The following is a 19,985-nucleotide window of genomic DNA, read 5'->3' as shown; positions in this document are numbered from 1 at the left end:
GGAGACGTGCCAGTGCTGGAAGTGCTGTCAGCAGAGTATATATGATGGAATAAAAGCAAAGAATGGAGTCCTCACAAGAGGACGTGCAGTTGTGAGAATCTTCAGCTTTTAGTGGTTGGTGGCTACTCATCTATCCACTGAGACAGAGACAAGTGAATGGATGCAGAAAGGAAAATGGACCATGTGAACGTCAGTCAGTGCAGGGCGGAAACTGGTGCCAAAGTCATAAAATTTTACAGCTCTGTATGGATGCAGGAAGCAGCGTCCATGCAGTTGCTGAAAAAGGAGTTAAAGAAGGTGCTGAAACAGGACTGGTATTGTGGTGGTGTTGTTTGTGCATGGTGTTGTTTGGGCCTATGCAAGAATCCAGAGCTGAAAGTTTGATCCAGAAAAAGTCAATGAAGTTGAAGTAGTTGTTCAATGTGAAAGATAGAATTGTTTGTAACATTTTCATCTGTGATCTCAGAATTTAACAGGGTAATTTGTTAATAGCAGGAAACTTTAGGATAAATGTTAATTTACTGTGTTGGGATATTCTCAGAGACCTAGTAATATCCCACTGAAAATATTAAATTTATTTTTAAGTATTATTGAAGGAGGACTTTTTAGTGCTAACTTTCATGCAGGAACTAGTCATAGTCATACTTTATTGATCCCAGGGGGAAATTGGTTTTTGTTACAGTTGCACCATAAATAATAAATAGTTATAGACCATAAATAGTTAAATAGTAATATGTAAATTATGCCAGTAAATTATGAAATAAGTCCAGGACCAGCCTATTGGCTCAGGGTGTCTGACCCTCCAAGGGAGGAGTTGTAAAGTTTGATGGCCACAGGCAGGAATGACTTCCTATGACGCTCTGTGCTGCATCTTGGAGGAATGAGTCTCTGGCTGAATGTACTCCTGTGCCCACCCAGTACATTATGTAGTGGATGGGAGACATTGACCAAGATGGCATGCAACTTGGACAGCATCCTCTTTTCAGACACCACCATCAGAGAGTCCAGTTCCATCCCCACAACATCACTGGCCTTACAAATAAGTTTGTTGATTCTGTTGGTGTCTACTACCCTCAGCTTGCTGACCCAGCACACAACAGCAAACATGCACTGGCCACCACAGACTCGTAGAACATCCTCAGCATCGTCCGGCAGATGTTAAAGGACCTCAGTCTCCTCAGGAAATAGAGACGGCTCTGACCCTTCTTGTAGACAGCCTCAGTGTTCTTTGACCAATCCAGTTTATTGTCAATACGTATCCCCAGGTATTTGTAATCCTCCACCATGTCCACACTGACCCCCTGGATGGAAACAGGGGTCACCGGTACCTTAGCTCTCCTCATGTCTACCACCAGCTCCTTAGTCTTTTTCACATTAAGCTGCAGATAATTCTGCTCACACCACGTGACGAAAGTTTCCTACAGTAGCCCTATACTCGACCTCATCTCCCTTGCTGATGCATTCAACTATGGCAGAGTCATCCGAAAACTTCTGAAGATGACAAGACTCCGTGCAGTAGTTGAAGTCCGAGGTGTAAATGGTAAAGAGAAAGGGAGACAAGACAGTCCCCTGTGGAGCCCCAGTGCTGCTGATCACTCTGTCGGACACACAGTGTTGCAAGCACACGTACTGTGGTCTGCCAGTCAGGTAATCAAGAACCCATGACACCAGGGGAGCATCCACCTGCATCGCTGTCAGCTTCTCCCCCAGCAGACTATAGGGAGAGACTGGGCCTGGACAAGAATTTTTAACAATCAAATTTCACTGAAAAACTATAGTTTCCCTGCCATACTGCTTCATATCATACAAAACCTGGCTAGTTTTATTAACGAGCACATATCAACATTTGAACAGAATCTCCTTGCTGGTATTCTTTCAACCAATTCTCCCAAAACAATGTAATGAGTTTACTACCTAATTTGCTGGACACTGAACAAATGACTGCATTCACAACAAGGCTTTAAAAGTACTTCTCATTAATTCATCTCACATACAAATTCTTCTTACAAACAAATCTCAAGGGGAGTCAGACTGCGATAAAATGCAAAACATTTAATGAGTGAACATGGTTCATCAAATTGACTGTTATTGATGCAAAGAAACTGAAAATTTAGCAGACTCTGCAGGGATAATCAGTCTGTTTGCACAAAGTGTAAGAGTTGCTCTGTACATTTTACCAGATGCATCTACTTGTAATTATTGCAAAGGATTAAAATGTGTTTACTGTAGGATTTAAATACCTGGATTTACACAGAATGAGTGGTTGAAAACAAGCATTAACAGGTCAGCATGATCACAGTGATTGCTTTACTGGGTAACATTAATTTGAATATTGATCTTGGGAGCAGTTGCTCTTCTCTCCATCATTACCAGAACTGTACTTGCTTCCAAACCAGGCCGTCACATGTTATGATATTGCTCCATTTCGTCTTGCACCTCTTTCAGGGCCTGCTCCAAGGTGAGTGATGGTGATCTCTGATTACTGACAAACTAGGCAGGGATTGGGTACAACAAGTTGAAATGGTTTAACAACTGGCAATACAGCAAATTAAAGAATAAAGAAAAAAAAATGCCTCTGCCTGTATCATCTTATGTTGTTATACTTGAATTAAAGTAATTGAACATGTTCTTGTAATCAAGGTGACGATTACAATATCAGTTTTATAACAATGGAGATACAAGTATCAAATACTATTTTCAAATACTTTTGGATGTAATTAAGTCATATAAAATAGACTATATAAATACAAGTTTATTGGTCAACCTTTAGATCCCAGTCAGCGATGGCTTGTTGGCCACATTTAGTTCCCCACACTAGTTCCTCTTACTTTAATTTTCTATACAACACTTTGAATCCCCCCTCCCAATATTTTATTGTGCTATCTTCTGTCCACTTTAGATCAGGGTTGAGGTATTTCTAAAACAGACAGTGCTAAATAAACACAGGACAAAGTGGGTCCTGCATTCTGCCACACAATCCCCCTGTGGAGCAGCTGACTGAGAAAAGAAGATGTGGTCTACTTTCTTACCTCTTTAGTTTCTTCCAAAGTTGTGTAATGATACTGATCCTCTTCTATTGAGGCAACAATGGATAAGTAGAGAAGACGACTGACTTGCACAAACTGGCGAGTCAGAGTGAGCTGCTGTTTCAGCATGTCATTTAGAGCTAAGCTGGCAGGGCTGTATGAAGTCAATGCTGTGGATTGATGAGCAGAGGCAGTTATAAGTAGTTCACTATACCACGGTGCAATGATCCATAATTTTGCAGTCATTTCAGATGGGCAGGTTTCATTTGTAGCACAATTAATATTTTATTAAGTTTTGTATATGTGTCCATTTTTCTTATAAATTGATAGGCCATGTCCTTGTATTGCTTTTCTAATACCATAATCATGCGAGGTCAAAGGTGCCTCTGATATAAGTAATGAAACATTAATCCACAATTAATCAGTGAATGAGGAAATCTGCAGATGCTGGAAATTCAAGCAACACACACGAAAAATGCTGGTGAACACAGGGTCCTGGCCCGAAACATCGACTGTACCTCTTCCTATAGATGCTGCCTGACCTGCTGCGTTCACCAGCAACTTTGATGTGTGTTGCCTTAATCAGCCAACTAACACTTCCATTACCATTATCATCCATCCTCCCAGAGTGTGGATTGGAGGATTTGGTGTCCAGAACGTAGTACATCTAATTATCCTGACTGATTAAAATAATTGGCCACACTGACCAGCCCACCTGATTCTAACAGGTGTAGGTGTTGTATCAAGGAAAGCATTGCAGAATTTTAGATTCTCATATCAACTGTGGTCTCCTTGCCTTCCTCATTTAGTTATTGTTCTACTCAGTTCACTAGCCTTACTGGATTTATGATAGTGCTCCCTATGGCATTGTCAACTATCCTTTATTGAATTGCCTTTAATTATGAACATTTCAAACAGTCAGAACTTTATATATTAACTTCTCAAAGGGAGATCTGCATGCTGTACAATGTAATGCCACTAATCAAATATAGTCTCCATGAAGACACAGCGCAAATTGTTTTAGAAAATTAAAACCATCTTTGCAGTGTCAGCTAATAAAATCTAAACTGTCTTTTATCTATCTCTTGTGAGGTTAGCGGATTGGTGATTAAAATCACCCCAACTAGTATATGAAGTACTTTTGAGACAGCCAGTTATTGACAAGGCGCTATATTACTCCAATTATTTCTTTGGCTACATTAGTTTACATGCACCTGCAAGGTTGAAATAGTGTCCCACATTTCAAATTTCTAACGAAATTTTCCAACACAATTTCCATTGTTACATCACCTTGCTTAAAAGAGTATAGATTTGAGTGGAATCAACTGTTTTGAATCTCATTAATTCCACTATCCTATTAAGTCCAGCTTCCTATTCCTTCGCTCTTTATGAAAGTTTGTGATTAATCCTCTGGTTCAAACTTGCTCTTTTAAAACCACAGTATATTTCATCCAGCTAGGTTCTGATGCAAAGGTGATTTTTCCCTTCTTTTGGATATTTAAATATCCCTTAGCCACTTATCAGAGATTACTAAGCATCATTTTCCATTCCAGCTTTGCTAGACCTGCATATTTCTGTTCAATATTCTCACAAAAGATTTTATGCAAAATATTTACCTTCCATTGCCTCGGGGCTGATAATGTGACTGGCAATAGGTGTAGGATCCACACTTGCAGCCCCAAGAGATGTTCCAAGTACTGCCACTCCATCATCTGTGAAAAGAGTGGCGTATACTTATTTATATGACACAGTTGGCAACCAAACCAACAGCTGCAATCAATACTAGATGTTGTTAAGTAATTTTAAAGGTGAAATTATTTGGAAATAAGATATTTAAAAGCTATGGAAGGATAACTAAAAAGTCTTGTATTTATAAAACATCTCACAATGCTTTTAGAATGCCTCATAAGGTTTTGCTTCTCCATCTTACTAATTCTTCAAATATAACTTATTTATTTCAAATAAGTCTTTTTGAAAGAAGTGTGAAATAATACAAAAGGAGCAAAATACAAAAGTACATTTCACGAAAGATGGCAATGGGGTGGTGAAAGGATGATTTTAGAAATAAAGAAATACTGTACAAGACACACAAGATATATTTGTATTTCATAAAAACTGAAAAAGTAGCATGAATAGCCCATTTGGTCCCTAAGGGCTGCTCTACTATGCTAAGATCTTGGTTCCATTTCCCAAGGTGAACCTCTATCACTTGATTTATTTACTATCCAAAATTCCACTGATATCTGTATTGAATATACACAATATTTGAGCCTTTACAGCCCTCTAGGGCAATGAATTCCAACACATCATGAACATCTTGAGGAGAAAAAAAAAAGACTTCTTAGCGACTGACCTCTCTGCCGCTGGGTTAGAATAGAATAATGCCAGTACTCTCAAGAAAATGACAACAAAGGCAACCTAAGACAGGAGACAAAGCCGACTTTGAAAAATCACAGAGGGATTTGCCTCCTTTCCATTTTATGTAAGATCCTGATCTGCATCTTTCTGAACAGCATTCCCACCATCGCTGAGATCCTCCTTTTAAGGTGTTATGATTGACAACCTCCCCACAACCCCCAAACCCCACTTCACTATCTACTGTATCTGACTGTCATTATCAACCTTGCCCAAGATGCTACACCCCCAAGCAACAGCATTGATTGAATAGAAAACTCAAATTTTAATTGCATCTGGGTTAAAATAAACTCATGACCTCAGTTTGGTTCCGTCTGCAAAGTAATCCCTATATTTCTTATAGAAGACACGACCCATCTTTGAATCGTAACAAGACAAAAGTCTTCCTCCTCAAGGTTAACTGAACACCTCTTGCATCATCACAACAGATGGCTAGTTGTGGATTATGTGGAACATGTGCTGCATTTCAGCAGTCAACTCTCCCAGTCTCCCAACTGACTGCCAGCAATGGTTTAACCACTGTTTTCAAAGCTATGAAAATGTGTCTTTAAAAAAAAAAAAATGCACTTTTAGAAGTCAATGGATGTCTTAGTTTGAACGGTTTTACTGATTAGGTTTAATTATGCTCAGCTTTCCTAAAAGATTAGCTATTTCTACTTTGATTACTGACTCTTGCATTTTGCTAACTAGATGTTAAACTAACTTCCTATAATTTCCTGCTGTTTGTCTTCCTCCCTTTTTAAAAAAGGAAATCTAGTACTCTCCAGAAATTTAGCAGGTTTTAAATGATTTCAATCAACTACTGACCAACTCCGCTGCTACCTCTTTTAAAACCTATCAGGTTCTGGTGATTTATCTTGAGTTTCTCTAACAAATTATCCCCTTTGATTTGGATTTTTACAAGTTCCTCTGTTAATGAAAATTAACCCATCTGTTACTTTAGGAATATTTGTAGTGACTTCCCTGCTGAAGAATAATGCAAAGAATTGATTTAATATATTGGCCATGTCATTGTTTCTTCAAATTAATTCATTGGCCTCATTCACTGAAGTTCCCACATCTATTATAGTTGCCTTCTTCCTATTTATATATCTATACAAACTTTTACCATTTGTTTTGATAAAGCAAAAATTTACTCTCAAATTCAATTTTCCCATTTTGAGTTTTATCTTACTCTGCTGAACACAGACCATAGAAATCTACAGCACATTATTTTCCAGCACAGTCACTTTAGACTGGCACTTCAGCCCACAATGTTGTGCCAACCATGTAACCTACTCTAGAAACTGCTTAGAATTACACTACCACATAACCCTCTATTTTTCTAAGCTGCATGGACCGACCTAAGAGTCTCTTAAAAGACTCTATTGCGAAAAACTTTCTCTTGACATCCCCTTGGTACCTATTTCCAAGCACCTTAAAATGATGTCCCCTTGTGTTAGCTATTTCAGCCCTGGGAAAAAGCGTTTGGCTATTCACACAATCAATAACTCTCATCATCTTATGCACTTCTATCAGGTCATCTCTCATCCTCCTCGCTCCAAGGAGAAAAGGCCAAGTTCACTCAACCATCCTAAAGCTTCCCAGTCCCCTGGCCTTCCACCAGTAGTAGGTCCTACTTTTCAATTTAATAGATCATTGACCTCCCTTGTTAACCATGGATTTTGGCTGTATCTCATGGAAAGGGTCAGTAACTTTAAATTCTTTGGTGTTATCATTTCAGAGGATCTGTCCTGGGACCAGTATGTAAGTGCCATTACAAAGGAAGTGCCTCTACTTCCTTCAAACTTTGCACAGATTCACCATGTCATCTAAAACTTTGTACAGTATCCTGACTGGTTGCATTACCACCTGGAATGGAAACACCAATGCCCTTGAACGAAACAGCCTATAAAAAGTAGTGTCAATCACAGTAAAAGTCCTTTACACCAATGAGCACATCTACAAGAAGCATTACCACAATAAAGTAGTATCCATCATCAAGGACTTCCAATATCCAGATTATGCTCTCTTCTCACTGCTGCCATTGGGAAGGAGGCCTTAGTTCCTACAACACCAGGTTCATGAACGGTTCTTACCCTTCGACCATCAGGCTCCTAAACCAGTGTGGATAACTTCACTCATCTCAACACTGAACTAATTCCACAATTTATGGACTCACTTTCAAAGACTCTACAACTCATGTTCTCAATATTATTATTATTTGTTTGTTATTGTATTTGCAGTTTGTCTTCTTTTGCACATTGGTTGCTTGTTTGTCTTTGTTTGTGTGTAGTTCTTCATTGATTCCATTGTCTTTCTTTTTATCTACTGTGAATACCCGCAAGAAAATGAATCTCGGGGTAGTACTGTACATGACTCAAAAATCTTAGCACATATATATAGCTTGGGTGCCCAAGACATTTGCACCGTACAGCTGCCACAATAAAAAAAGTCATATTTCATGACATATGTCAGTGATGATAAACCTGATTCTGACATGGGTCTCTATTGTGGACTGAGTGGGAGAAGGGAATTACAGTTGGGAAAGGGGGAAGAGAGAGAGGAGAGAGCAGGAAGCACCAGAAAGACATTCTGTAATAATCAGACCAATTGTTTGGAATCAAATTACTTTGCCTGGTGTCCCAGGGCTGGAGGTGTTTGCACCCATACATCCCCAGCACTCCTTCTCTGCCACCTGTCCCACACCCCTCCCATGGTGCTCTACCTTTCACTCCCAACATCCTTTGATCCTGCCAGATTTACAAACTCGCCCTCTGCTTCACGTTCATAAACACAGTACTATGTAAAAGGTCTGAGGCGCTCTAGCTCTGTGCCTAAGACTTTTGCACAGTTCTATATGTACTTCGATAATAAATTAATTTTGTACTTTAAACTTTCTAATTAGGTTAAGTTCCTGCTGACTGTTATTGACTTGCTGTTTGAGTATCTGCCACTTGAGTACTGCTGTGTCTCTCAGCTTATTTTCCCAGTTCACCTCAGACAATTCCACCTTCATAGCATTAAAATTGCCCTTTCAATGCTGAATTCAGTGGTTTTGGTCCTTTGGTGTTCACCATCGAACTGCACATTGAATTCTATAATATTGTGACCTGTACCTCAGGGGATCTGAAGTAGTTTAGGGAAGGAAGAAGAAACAAGGCAATTAATCTGCAAATAAAAATTTTCATGGATTAACCTTTGTGCCAGGTGTAATGAAAACTGGATAGCTGTGTCTGTATGGCTGTATCTTTCACAGTCACTTTAGATAGTGATTTCCACACTTTTCTATCCGAACAGGGAGATTCTGTGCAGGTTGCCAACTTGGAATGGTCTGGAACTGGGGATGAAGAGGTTGAGTAGGAAGTGTTATCAGAATAATCAGTCCTTGACTCCTCTTCACATGACTGTTCAAAATGTGATTCACCCTGGTCCATTTTTACTGAGGACACTTCACAGTTAGAAGTTTCAAAGTCTTCTGAATATTCGGAACACTTAGTGTTCAGATCATCCTCTTCTAATTGTTCAGCCAATTTCTCTGAAGATTTTCTTTCCTTCCTTGACACATTAGAATCTCCATTTAAATATTCAGAGATTTCACTTCCAGTTGCATCAGATTTTGCCCAAATCTCATTTTCCAAGTGATTTGCATCTTTCTCTCTTGAAAGTTTAGTGGACTGAAGACATGAACGGACAAGCTCACTTGTCACATTTGACCTTAAATTGTGACAAGTTGACTGTGTGCTTGGAACACCCAAGTGCTGTCCCTCTTCATCCTTAAAAAAAACACACACACACTAACAAACTGAGCTTTTATTAAACATTGCATGAGATTAAAGTAAAAATAATTATTTAGAGATACAACATATTAAATTACTAGTTCCTCAAACATGACTATCATAAACTATACTGTAACTCTTTGATAGTTTGGTGCTAAATACACTGATGAGTAGTGATTTGAGTCATTTACACTTTTGAAATTCTTGAATGAGACTATAATTTGTTTTATCAGCTGATCAACAGGAGAAAAAGCTAAAAATCAGTCACTCTCACTCCCAACTTAAATGACAGAATTAGTCAATAATGCCACAAAAGCAAAGCATACACTCAGAGAGCAACACGGCATAGATACAGGCACTTCAGTCCAACGACCAGAATGCCACTCCAGCTACTCCCAGTTTCCTATATTTGACCCATATCCCTCTAGTACCTATCCAAGTGCTTCTTAAATGAAACTACTGTACCTGTCTCAACCACTTCGTTCCATAAACTCACCAGAACCTGTGTAGAAAAAACTGCCCCTCAGGTCTATTTCAAATCTTTCCCCTCATACTACGGCCCATTTTTAGACTCCCATACTTTTGGGGAAAAGACTATTACCACCCACCTTATCTATGCCTATTACAATTTTAAACATTTCTACAAGGTCTCTCCTCATTCTCCTGTGTTGCAAGGAAAAGACTAAGCATGGCCAACCTCTCCCTATAACTCAAGCCCCCTAGTAATGGTAACATCCTTATAAATACTTTCTGCTCTCTTTCCAGTTTAACCACATCTTTCCTATAACATGACCAAACCTGCACACAGTACTCCAAGCGCAGCCCACCAACAATCTGTACAACTGCAACATAATGGCTGAACTCCTACAGTCAATGCCCTTACTGATGAAGGCTAGCGTGCTAAGTGATTTTTTTCACCACCTTAATGCCACTTTCAAATAAATAGAGATTCAGTTGATAGCACTGTCAACCAATGTATTGGAAAAGGGAAGGGCAAAGGACTCAGAGCAAAATAAAATGATTTTCCTCAAACTCAATTTACTTTGTTTTCTCTGTCTTATTGGATCTGGCCTGTTTGTCTGTGATAGTGGCTCAGTTTTCTCTCTCCATTTGCACTTCCTGCCTTGCTGGTACGCCCTATAGCTTTTACTCTCAAATAGTCCATATTTCACAGTTCTTTTTCTCCCTCATGTTCAAGTTCTCTCTCTAACTGCCCCCTTGACACATCAAACCAGATTTACAGCTTATCTCAGCGTTATTTCATCAGAGTTATTCCTTTTTTCCTGGTCCCTCACCATCTCTGCAATTTGAAGCCAATTCATTTTTTCTCTTTGCCATTTCTGACCAGAGATCTTTGACCTGAGAAGTTAATTGTGTTTCCCTTTCTACAATGCTGCCTGGCCTGTCACAGTATGCTGAGTATAGACAGCACTTTTTGTCTATACTCAGAAAATAAAAATTGGCTTAAAATTAGTGGAACCAGAATTTGCCATAAATCTTCCGAAAATATAGCACATTAAGCTATACCTGAAATATGTGCATAAATTCAACATTTAGTCGCTTATAACTGTGTAGTCACCAAGTGTATTTGACTGCATTCACTTCTATTCTGCTGGGTTTTAAGACCATTAATATGGGCAGCCAAGAAAAAAAATAATCAACTTACAAGTCAAATTAATATTGTGCAATATTGTAACCAAAAACTTAAAGCTGGATCCAAGTAATTCACAAAAAAAAAACATTGTGATTAACCTTCTATCTTGCAGCCATTCCTCTCAGTTCAAATCAATTAGATAGCAGGTTCTGTGCCAAGTCTAAACTAGTGCAGATTCGGTGTCAGATGTGGGGTCTAACATTGGACTGCAACCTTGAACTTGCCATTTTCCAGCTCAGAACAGAAGATCCAGCCATTCACTAACTTTGATTTCTCAATAACTTTCAGGAAACTTATTGTTGCATCCTTCTATGATCATCAGTGCACTGCATGTTAGCGAAATGTATTGTTCAACTTTTCCAAGCACATCAAAAAGAGGATCAGGAAAACCAGACTATAAGAAAAAGCAATACACAACTCCTGTCTGTTCAAAATCTCAAGTGCTGATCCTGTGCTGTTATAAGCATAAGCTTCATTGTAATACTTAAGTGAGCTCTTAAAATATATTTGACTGGTAGATTAAAGGAATTGCAAGTTATTACAAAAATTTTTAAGCTTATGATGGATTCGACAAGATGATATTTATAAGGCATTGGTCAGAATTATACTTGGAGTATTGTGAGCAATTTTGGGCCCTTTATCTAAGAAAGGATGTGCTGGCCTTGGAGAGGATCTAGAGGAGCTTCATGAGATTTATCCCAGAAATAAAAGGGTTAACACATGTTTGATGGGCCTGTAGTTGCTGGAGTTTAGAAGAATGGTGGGGCAGGAGGCGGGGGGGGGGGAAATCACTTTGAAACTTATCTAATATCGAAAAATCAAGATAGGGTGTATGAAGAGAGGATGTTTCCTATAGTGGGGGAGTCTAGGACTAGAGGTGTGGCCTCAAAATAGAAGGATGTGACCTTGGGACAGAAATGAAGAGGAATTTCTTTACGTACAGGGTGGTGGATGTGTTGAATTTATTGCCACAGTCAGCTGTGGAGGCCAAGGTAAGGGGTATATTTAAAGCAGAGGGTTATAGGTTCTTGATTAGTAAGGGCATCAAAGGGAGAAGGCAGGAGAATGGGGTTGAAAGGAGTAATAAATCAGCCTTGACGGAATGGCAGAGCAGTCTCAATGGGCCAAATGGCCTATGTCCTAAGTTCTAAGACATAATAAAACCTACAAGAGCATAAGACATAGGAGCAGAATTGGGTCATTTGGCCCATCGAGTCTGCTCCGCCATTCAATCATGGCTGATCCTTTCCTCGCCGCCTCAGCCCCACTCCCTGGCTTTCTCCCGCTAACCTATGAATCTGTGTCAATTAATAATCCATCAATATTAAGTACACCCAGCAACCTGGCCTCCACAGCTGGCTGTGGTAACAAATTCACCACCCTCTGGCTAAAGAAATTTCCCTTCATCTCTGTTTTACATGGATGCCCCTCTATCCTGAGGCTGTACCCTCTTGTCTTGGACTCCCCCACCAAGGGAAACATCCTTTCCAGATCTACTCTGTCTAGCTCTCTAAATTCTCTCTTCAGGACCTCTGTGCTTTTCCTTCCTATGTTACTGGTACCAATATGTACCAAGACATCTGGCTATTCTCCCTCCCTCTCCAAAATGCTGTGGACATGATCCGAGACGTCCCTGACCCTGGTACCTGGAAGATAACATACCATTCGGGTGTCTCATTCACGTCCACAGAATCTCCTCTCTGTTCCTCTGACTATTGAGTCCCCTATCACTACTGCTCTTTTTTCCCCTCTTTCCTTTCTGCACCACGGACCCATGCTCTGTGCCAGCAACCTGATCTCCGTGGCATTCCCCTGGGACCTCATCACCCACAACAGTATCCAAAACTGTATACTTATTTTTGAAGGGTTCTCTGTGTTAACTGCCTAATCACATTTCCATTTCTCCTGACAGTCATTCCCCTGGGACGTCATCCCCCACAACAGTATCCAAAACTGTATACTTATTTTTGAAGGGTTCTCTGTGCTAACTGCCTAATCACATTTCCATTTCTCCTGACAGTCACCCAGCTACTCGTCTCCTGCAACTTCAGAGCAGAGTTAGGCCTATTGGCCCATCAAGTCTGCGCCACCATTTCATCATGGCTAACCCATTTCCCTCTCAGCCCCAATCTCCTGCCTTGAAATAATTAAAATGAACAAAGAAGTCACCTTCAAAGTTGGTGATATTTTTGTACTTTTCTGTTCTACAGCTGGAATCAAATCCTCCAGAGTCAAAATATTTAGTTTGAATTCTGAAAAAGACAAGGAATAAGTTAGAAAGCTTACTGGATTTAAACTACTGTTGTACATTATAGCACAGCTACTGGAATAATATCTCCAATTGCAAATAACGACTGAATGAATCCAGTGGGTTGAGCAGCACCTGTGGGGTACGGGGTCATGTGAAGCCATGGCAGAGTCAATGTCATTAGTCCTTCTACCAAAGTGCATGACCATGCACTTCCCTATACATATTCCATCTACCACTTCCTTGCCCATTCCCCCAATGTATCAAAGTCCTTATGCAGACTCCCCGCTTCCTCAACACTACCTGCCCCTCCACCTATCTTTGTATTGTCTGCAAACTTGGCCACAAAACCATCAATTCCATCATCAAAATCATTGAAAAGAAGTGGTCCTAACCCTAATCCCTGGGGAATACCAGTAGTCACCAGCAGCCAATCAGAAAAGGCCCCCTGTATTCCCACTCTTTGCCTCCTGCCAGTCAGCCAATCTTCTGTCTATGCTAGTAACCTTACTGTAATACCATGGGCTCTTACCATGTTTAGCTGCCTCATGTATGCACCTTGTCAAAGGCCTTCTGAAAATGCAAGTAAACAACATTCACTGACACACCTTTGTCTATTCTACCTGTCATTTCCTCAAAAAGAATTCCAACATTTCAGTTAGGTAAAATTTCCCCTCAAGGAAACCATGCTGAATTTGGCCTATTTTATCATGTGCTTCCAAGTAGCCCAAATTAAGGGAAATATTGTTCAATGTGAGAGCAATTTCAGCCAGATAAATAAGTGTGTTGGTGGAAGGTAACTGGTTGGATCATGCTTCGGCAAGAAGTGAGAACACTCACATCATTCTTCATATGGGATGGAAGTGCAAGTATACATGTTCATGTAAACATGTTTCTATTAGGTCCAGGGAGTGGGAAGCAGTCAATGGCATGGCTGAGCAGGTGACCTTACACGGTAGGACTCCAGCAAACTGATGGTGGATATACAGGGTAAATGTAAGCAGGCTTTTTCCACTGAGTTTGAGGGAGACTAGAACTAGAGGGTGAAAGGTGAAATATTTAAGGAGAACATGAAGGAGACCATCTTCACTCGGAGGGTGGTGAGAGTGTGGAATGAGTGGAAGTGATGGATGCAGGTTTGATTTCAACACTCCAGAGAAATTTGGATAAGTACATTGCCAGGAGGGTTATGGAGGGCAATAGTCTGGGTGCAGGTTTTTAGGACTAGGCAAATTAACAGTTTGGCTCCAGATGGGCCAAATGGCCAGTGGCATAGGGGCATCTGCACCACACTTCAAGGCGAGTGATCCGGGGTTCAAATCCAGCCGGCTCCTTGCACGATTTTCATCCGTGCTGGGTTGAGTATCGAGCTAGCAATTCAGCCTTATATAAAAAAAATAGACAAATCCTAAAGAAATGTTAAGATTGTCAACTAATGTGCTACAAGGAGTGGAGAGGAACAAGAGATGGGCTAAGGGGTCTGTTTCTATGCTGCAGTGTTCTATGACTCTAAATTAATTTATCAGCCTGGGATGAGTTCAAACAACTCATCTGCAAATTTAATATAGAGAAGTGTGAGGTGTTCCACTATGGGAGGACCAAGCCAGGGTAGGTCTTGCACAATGAGCAGTAGGGCACTGAGGAGTGCAGCAGAACAGAAGATCTGGGAACACAGATCCACAATTCCTTGAAGGTGACATCACACGTAGATAGATTCTAAAAGAAACGTTTTGGCACATTGGCTTTCATAGATCAATGTGTTGAGTACAGGAGTTGGGATGTTATGTTGAAATTGTTGTTGAGGCCTATTTTCAAGTATTGTGTGCAGTTTTGGTCATGTACCTTCAAGAAAAACGTAAATAAAACTGAGAGTGCAGAAAAAATTTACAAAGATGTTGCCAGGGCTTGAGGACCTGAGTTACTGGGTAAGGTGACATAGGTTAGGACTTTATTCCTTAGAACATAGAAGATTGGGGGGAGGCTTGATAGAGGTATACAAAATTATGAGAGGTATAGATAAGGTAAATGCAAGCAGATTTTTTCCACTGGGGTTGGGTGAGACAACAACTAGGGGTCATGGGGCAATGGTGAAAGGTAAAACATTTAAGGGGGGACTTCTTCACTTGAGGATGGGGAGAGCGGGGAATGAGCTGCCAATGCAAGTGGTGGATGCAAGCCCAATTTTCAACATTTAAGAGAAATTGTGACAGGTACATGGATGGGAGGGGTATGGCGGGCTATGGTCTGGGTGCAGGTCGAAGGGTCTAGGCAGATTAATAGATCAGCACAGACTGAATGGGGTAAAGGGCCTATTTCTGTGCTGTAGTGTTCTATCACTAACCACTAAATATTTTAAGAAAGAATCTGGTTGAATTCATTTGTTGGACCAAATGATACCTTCCTGTTGCTACAATTTTCAATGGAACTTATTATTGTTACATGATTATGCATAGATATAAAGTGGAGATCAGCAATAACAAGAGCACGAATAGTGGATTCCTTAAAAAGGAATCCAATTTTAATGTTTTTGCTCAACTCAATTCAGGATTCAATTAGGTACTCACCATCAGAGGTCTCACTGTCAAGGCTTCTGACATCCTCAGTAGCAGAAGGCTCGGTAAAGAGCTCATCCAGAGATTTAATCTCACTTTGTTCAGTTGAAGACACTGGGATACGTTTTACAAATTTCATCCTTGGAGACAGACTCAGCTGTGGGGAGCCAGCACTGGGTGGAGAAGGCAATCTTAGATGGCTCCTTGGATATTTTCTCACGACAGACTACAAGTAAAATGAAGGAGTCAAAAAGGAGGCCAGTTTGACCAACTTGTAATCAACAACTTTTCCAGTGGCTTATTATTTAAGGGTTTTTACCTAGACCAAGGACTATGCAGAACTGGAAAAAATCTCAGTGGTTGAAAGCCTTCCCTAACCTACAATAATTCCTATTACTTTAATTTCACTAGAGTTCCCTGTTGCCACACTTAGTAAAATATTGCTACAATGCAACCACTCCCACCTCGCTTCAGGAAATCAGATCTGGAGTTGAGTGGTCCTGGTAAAATCCAGACTAAGCTTTTGGTGAGCAGATTATTGGTAAACAAGTGCTGTTTGACACAGCTTCTAATACATTTGTGCTGTTTTCATACTCATCTAGGGAACAATAACTAGCTGGATCAGATCTGTCCTGCATTTTGCAGATTGAACCTTTCTTGGCAATTTTGTTCATTATTGTATAGATGCTAGTGTTGAAACAGCTTAGAATTGAGGTGTGGCTGTTTCAGTTTTTTAGCACCACAGCCAAGATGTTGTCTGGTCCCATAGTTTATAACTATGAATGTAATGAGGCACCATGAAAAGAATATTAGCTGATTGATGGAAAATACAAGTAATTGGGTGTGTTCAGAATGGCAAAGATGTTTTATTCCTTCATAATGTGATGTTGGTAGCAAGTTTATCATTTATTGTCCATCTCTAACAAGGAACAAAGTATCAATTTCAGAGACCGATATAAATCATCACACAAGTCAGATGGCAAATTTCCTAGCCTAAAATAAGTAAAATAATTTCATTTTTAAAAATGACTATCCGATAGATTCATGGTCACTATCACTGATATAGGTTGAAATGCTTGGGGCTGGAGGTGTTTTGGATTTTTTTAAATTTTGGAATATTTGCATCTATATAATGAGATAATTTGGGGATGAAACTCAAGACTAAACATAAAATCCATTTATATTACATATACAGCTCATACATAAATCCTGAGTACAGTTTTATATAATATTTGTAATAATTTTGTATATGAAACAATGTGTACAGAAAGGCAAACCATCTTACGGAGCAGACCCAATGGGCCAAATGACCTAATTCTGCTACTATATCTTATGGTCTATCACTACCTTGGCCACATAGATGGCAACAGTCAGTGGCTGTTAGGCATCACCATTGTTCCTGACTGAATTTATGGGCTACCGGTAAGCAGTCTTTGTCTTATACTTGTTCATTACACCTATGTAATGATGCACCTGTTCAGTGTTAGATTTTTATCAGTGACAATCTTGACAAACACATAATGAATTTCTCTGTTGCTTTGTGATCAGCAGACACTTTGTCACCACAAACCCTTAAAAACTTAATGCTGTATCTTTTCTTAAACTTCTGCAACCAACCTACTGATTATTTACAATTACCTTCAATTTTCACTTTATCATGAAAGATCCACTCTTTCAATACACAATTGAGATCTTTATTTTTCCACTTTATGCAGTGTTTTTCTATTTTTCATTAACTTCTGATCATTCAGCACAGAAGTTTAATAGTTTGTCCTTCTGTTTCTTCAGGTGGTAGATGGTGGTCATTCTAACTGCATACCCCTCTGTCAGATGCGTCATACTTACACTGCTGTCAAGTTTTTCTAACAACTTGACTTCCTGTGTTATAGATAAACATAAATACTTCATCTTTTTCATTTCACTATAACCCGTAGGGGGTAACTGCAGGCCTTTTTGACATTTTAAAAAATATCTTCACGAAACCAAGCAGAGAATAAGTGCAAAACACACGGTAATCACTGCGAGTGATGCACAAAGGTCTGGCTATAATCTCTGCCGCCTCTGAGCTCCATCTAACCAAGTTTGTTCTTTGCTCTCAGGTGGTAGGTGCATGGAGTTTGCACATTTTTTCTCTACCCCTCCCCCATCCCAAAGCTGTGCTGGTAGGTTGAGTGGCTTCTGTAAATGACCCTTAGTGTAGATGGGTGGAAGACGAATCGGGTCTGGCAGAGAAGGATGGGCAAATGAGAGATCTTTGCAGATGGGGAAAATGACATTGATAGAAATTATCTGACAGCTGGCAGTGAATTGATGGGCTGAATGGCTTCCTACAGTATATTAAACTATAAAAATGTGTTTATCACAACCATTTTCCTTTGAGAAAGGTAATGACTCCAATCATTGGAATGTTTTCTTCTTAATGCCCACGAACTAGTTTTACCAGGCTCCTTGATACCACACTTCATCAAGTGCTGCTTTGATCTCATTTCATCTCTGAAATTTAACTCTTTTCAAACATCCTTCATCTTCTAACAGTATTTTTGCCATAAATAGTTGCAAGGTTTGGCATTGGAGAAGGAACTGTTTTAATATTGCCAAATCCAACCAGCTGACTGGCCTGCACAATAATCTCACACAGAAGTTCTTCCACTTAGATCACCTTCTGAACACTGTTGTAAAACCTAAAATCCTCCACGACTACACCACACTGTTGGAATCCAGAATTATGTAAAATATGCAGTGTTAAGGAACTTGTAAACGGTCTACAAAAGTGGAATATCACCAGCATTTGAACCAATGTTCACATCTTCAGGCTAATCCCATAAGTCAGGAGTCCCCCACATTTTTTGCACCGCGGACCGGTGTAATATTGACAATATTCTTGTGGATCAGCTGATCCGGGGGGGGGAGGGGCGGTGTTCAAGTTCAACAGTGCATGACAAGGAATGAGGAAAGGTGCAGCTGACTCATATTGTTCCATAATTGCCAAATCATATCATTTCCTCGCAGTGGTTGGGGACCACTGCCATAACTTTCTTAAACTCTGAAGCCCAAGGGCTCCCATAATAACCTCAACTCCAAACAAAAATATATACCAGAGTGTAATCATTCACCCACCACCAACCTTCACCCCACCCTATCAATTTTCCTGTATGACTAGTACAAACGAGGATCACCACTTTGTAAATTTATGAATAACACTGATCTACAAATGTTTATAATATGCAATATCTGAATTTTTTAGACAATCTTAAATAATTCTGTAGTAGGTGGTCTTCATGTTGCTTTTGAACAACCTTATACGGTATTTTCCACCCTCCATTAACTTCAGCTCATTTAAGACATAGGAGAAGAATTAGGCAATTCAGCTCCGAGTCTGCTCTGCCATTCCATCATAGCTGATTTATTACCCCTCTCATCCCTATTCTCTTGCCTTCTCCCCCTTACTAATCAAGAATGTATCAATCTATGTTTTAAATATACCCAATGACTTGGCCTCAACAGCCATTTGTGGCAATAATAAATTCCACAAATTCACCACAATTCTAGCTAAAGAAATTCCTCCTCATCTCCGTTCCAAAGGGATGTCCTACTATTCTGACACTAGGCTGGCTGATCCTAGACTTCACCACTATAGGGAACATCCTCTCTAATTCACTCTATCTAGGCTTTTCAACATATTTCAATGAGATTTCCCACTCATTCCTCTAAATTCCAGTGAGTACAGGCCAAGAGCCATCAAATGCTCATCTATTAACATTTCATTCCTGGTATCATTCTCACAAACTTCCTCTGGACCCTCTCCAATGTCAGCACATCCTTTCTGGATAAGGAGCACAAAATGCTCACAATATTTGACCAATGCCTTATAAAGCTTCAGCATTACATTCTTGCTTTTATATTCTAGTCCTCTTGAAATAAATGCTAATATTGCTTTTGCCTTCCTTACCACTGAAGCAACCTGCAAGTTAACCTTCATGGAATCCTGCACAAGGACTCCCAAGACCCTTTGTACCTCTGACTTCTGAATACTTCCTCCATTTACAAAATAGTCTACACCTTTATTTCTACTACATGACCAAAAACTTCCCTACACTATATTCCATCTAACACTTCTTTACCCAGTTCTCCAAATCTATCTAAGTCCTTCTGCATACTCCCTGCTTCCTCAACACTAATTATTCCTCCACCTGTCTTCATACCATCTACAAATTTGGCCACAAAGCCATCAATTCCGTCATCCAAATCATTGACACGTAACATGAGAAGAAGTTGTCTCGACATTGAACATCACTAGTCCCCGTCAGCTAACTGGAAAGGCTTCCTTTATTC

General features: G+C 39.9%; 1 protein-coding gene across 4 annotated transcripts in view; it reads right to left on the bottom strand.

Annotated features, from left to right (window-relative positions):
- Positions 1-1,991: 1,991 nt before the first annotated feature.
- The window catches only part of c26h19orf44 (chromosome 26 C19orf44 homolog), a 57,315-nt gene continuing 39,321 nt past the window's right edge, over positions 1,992-19,985 (bottom strand). For all 4 annotated transcript variants that reach the window (XM_072244003.1, XM_072244001.1, XM_072244002.1 and 1 more), the window contains 6 exons: positions 15,666-15,879; positions 13,023-13,105; positions 8,620-9,196; positions 4,643-4,738; positions 3,030-3,196; positions 1,992-2,490 (listed from right to left, as the gene is read on the bottom strand). In XM_072244003.1, coding sequence (XP_072100104.1) covers positions 2,401-2,490; positions 3,030-3,196; positions 4,643-4,738; positions 8,620-9,196; positions 13,023-13,105; positions 15,666-15,879 — 1,227 coding nt within the window. In that variant the 3' untranslated portion in view covers positions 1,992-2,400. The remainder of the gene's footprint in view (positions 2,491-3,029; positions 3,197-4,642; positions 4,739-8,619; positions 9,197-13,022; positions 13,106-15,665; positions 15,880-19,985) is intronic.

The sequence above is a fragment of the Mobula birostris genome, chromosome 26 (genome assembly GCF_030028105.1).
Source record: "Mobula birostris isolate sMobBir1 chromosome 26, sMobBir1.hap1, whole genome shotgun sequence".
Classification (NCBI taxonomy): domain Eukaryota; kingdom Metazoa; phylum Chordata; class Chondrichthyes; order Myliobatiformes; family Myliobatidae; genus Mobula; species Mobula birostris.
This window is presented reverse-complemented; position numbering and strand designations above follow the sequence as displayed.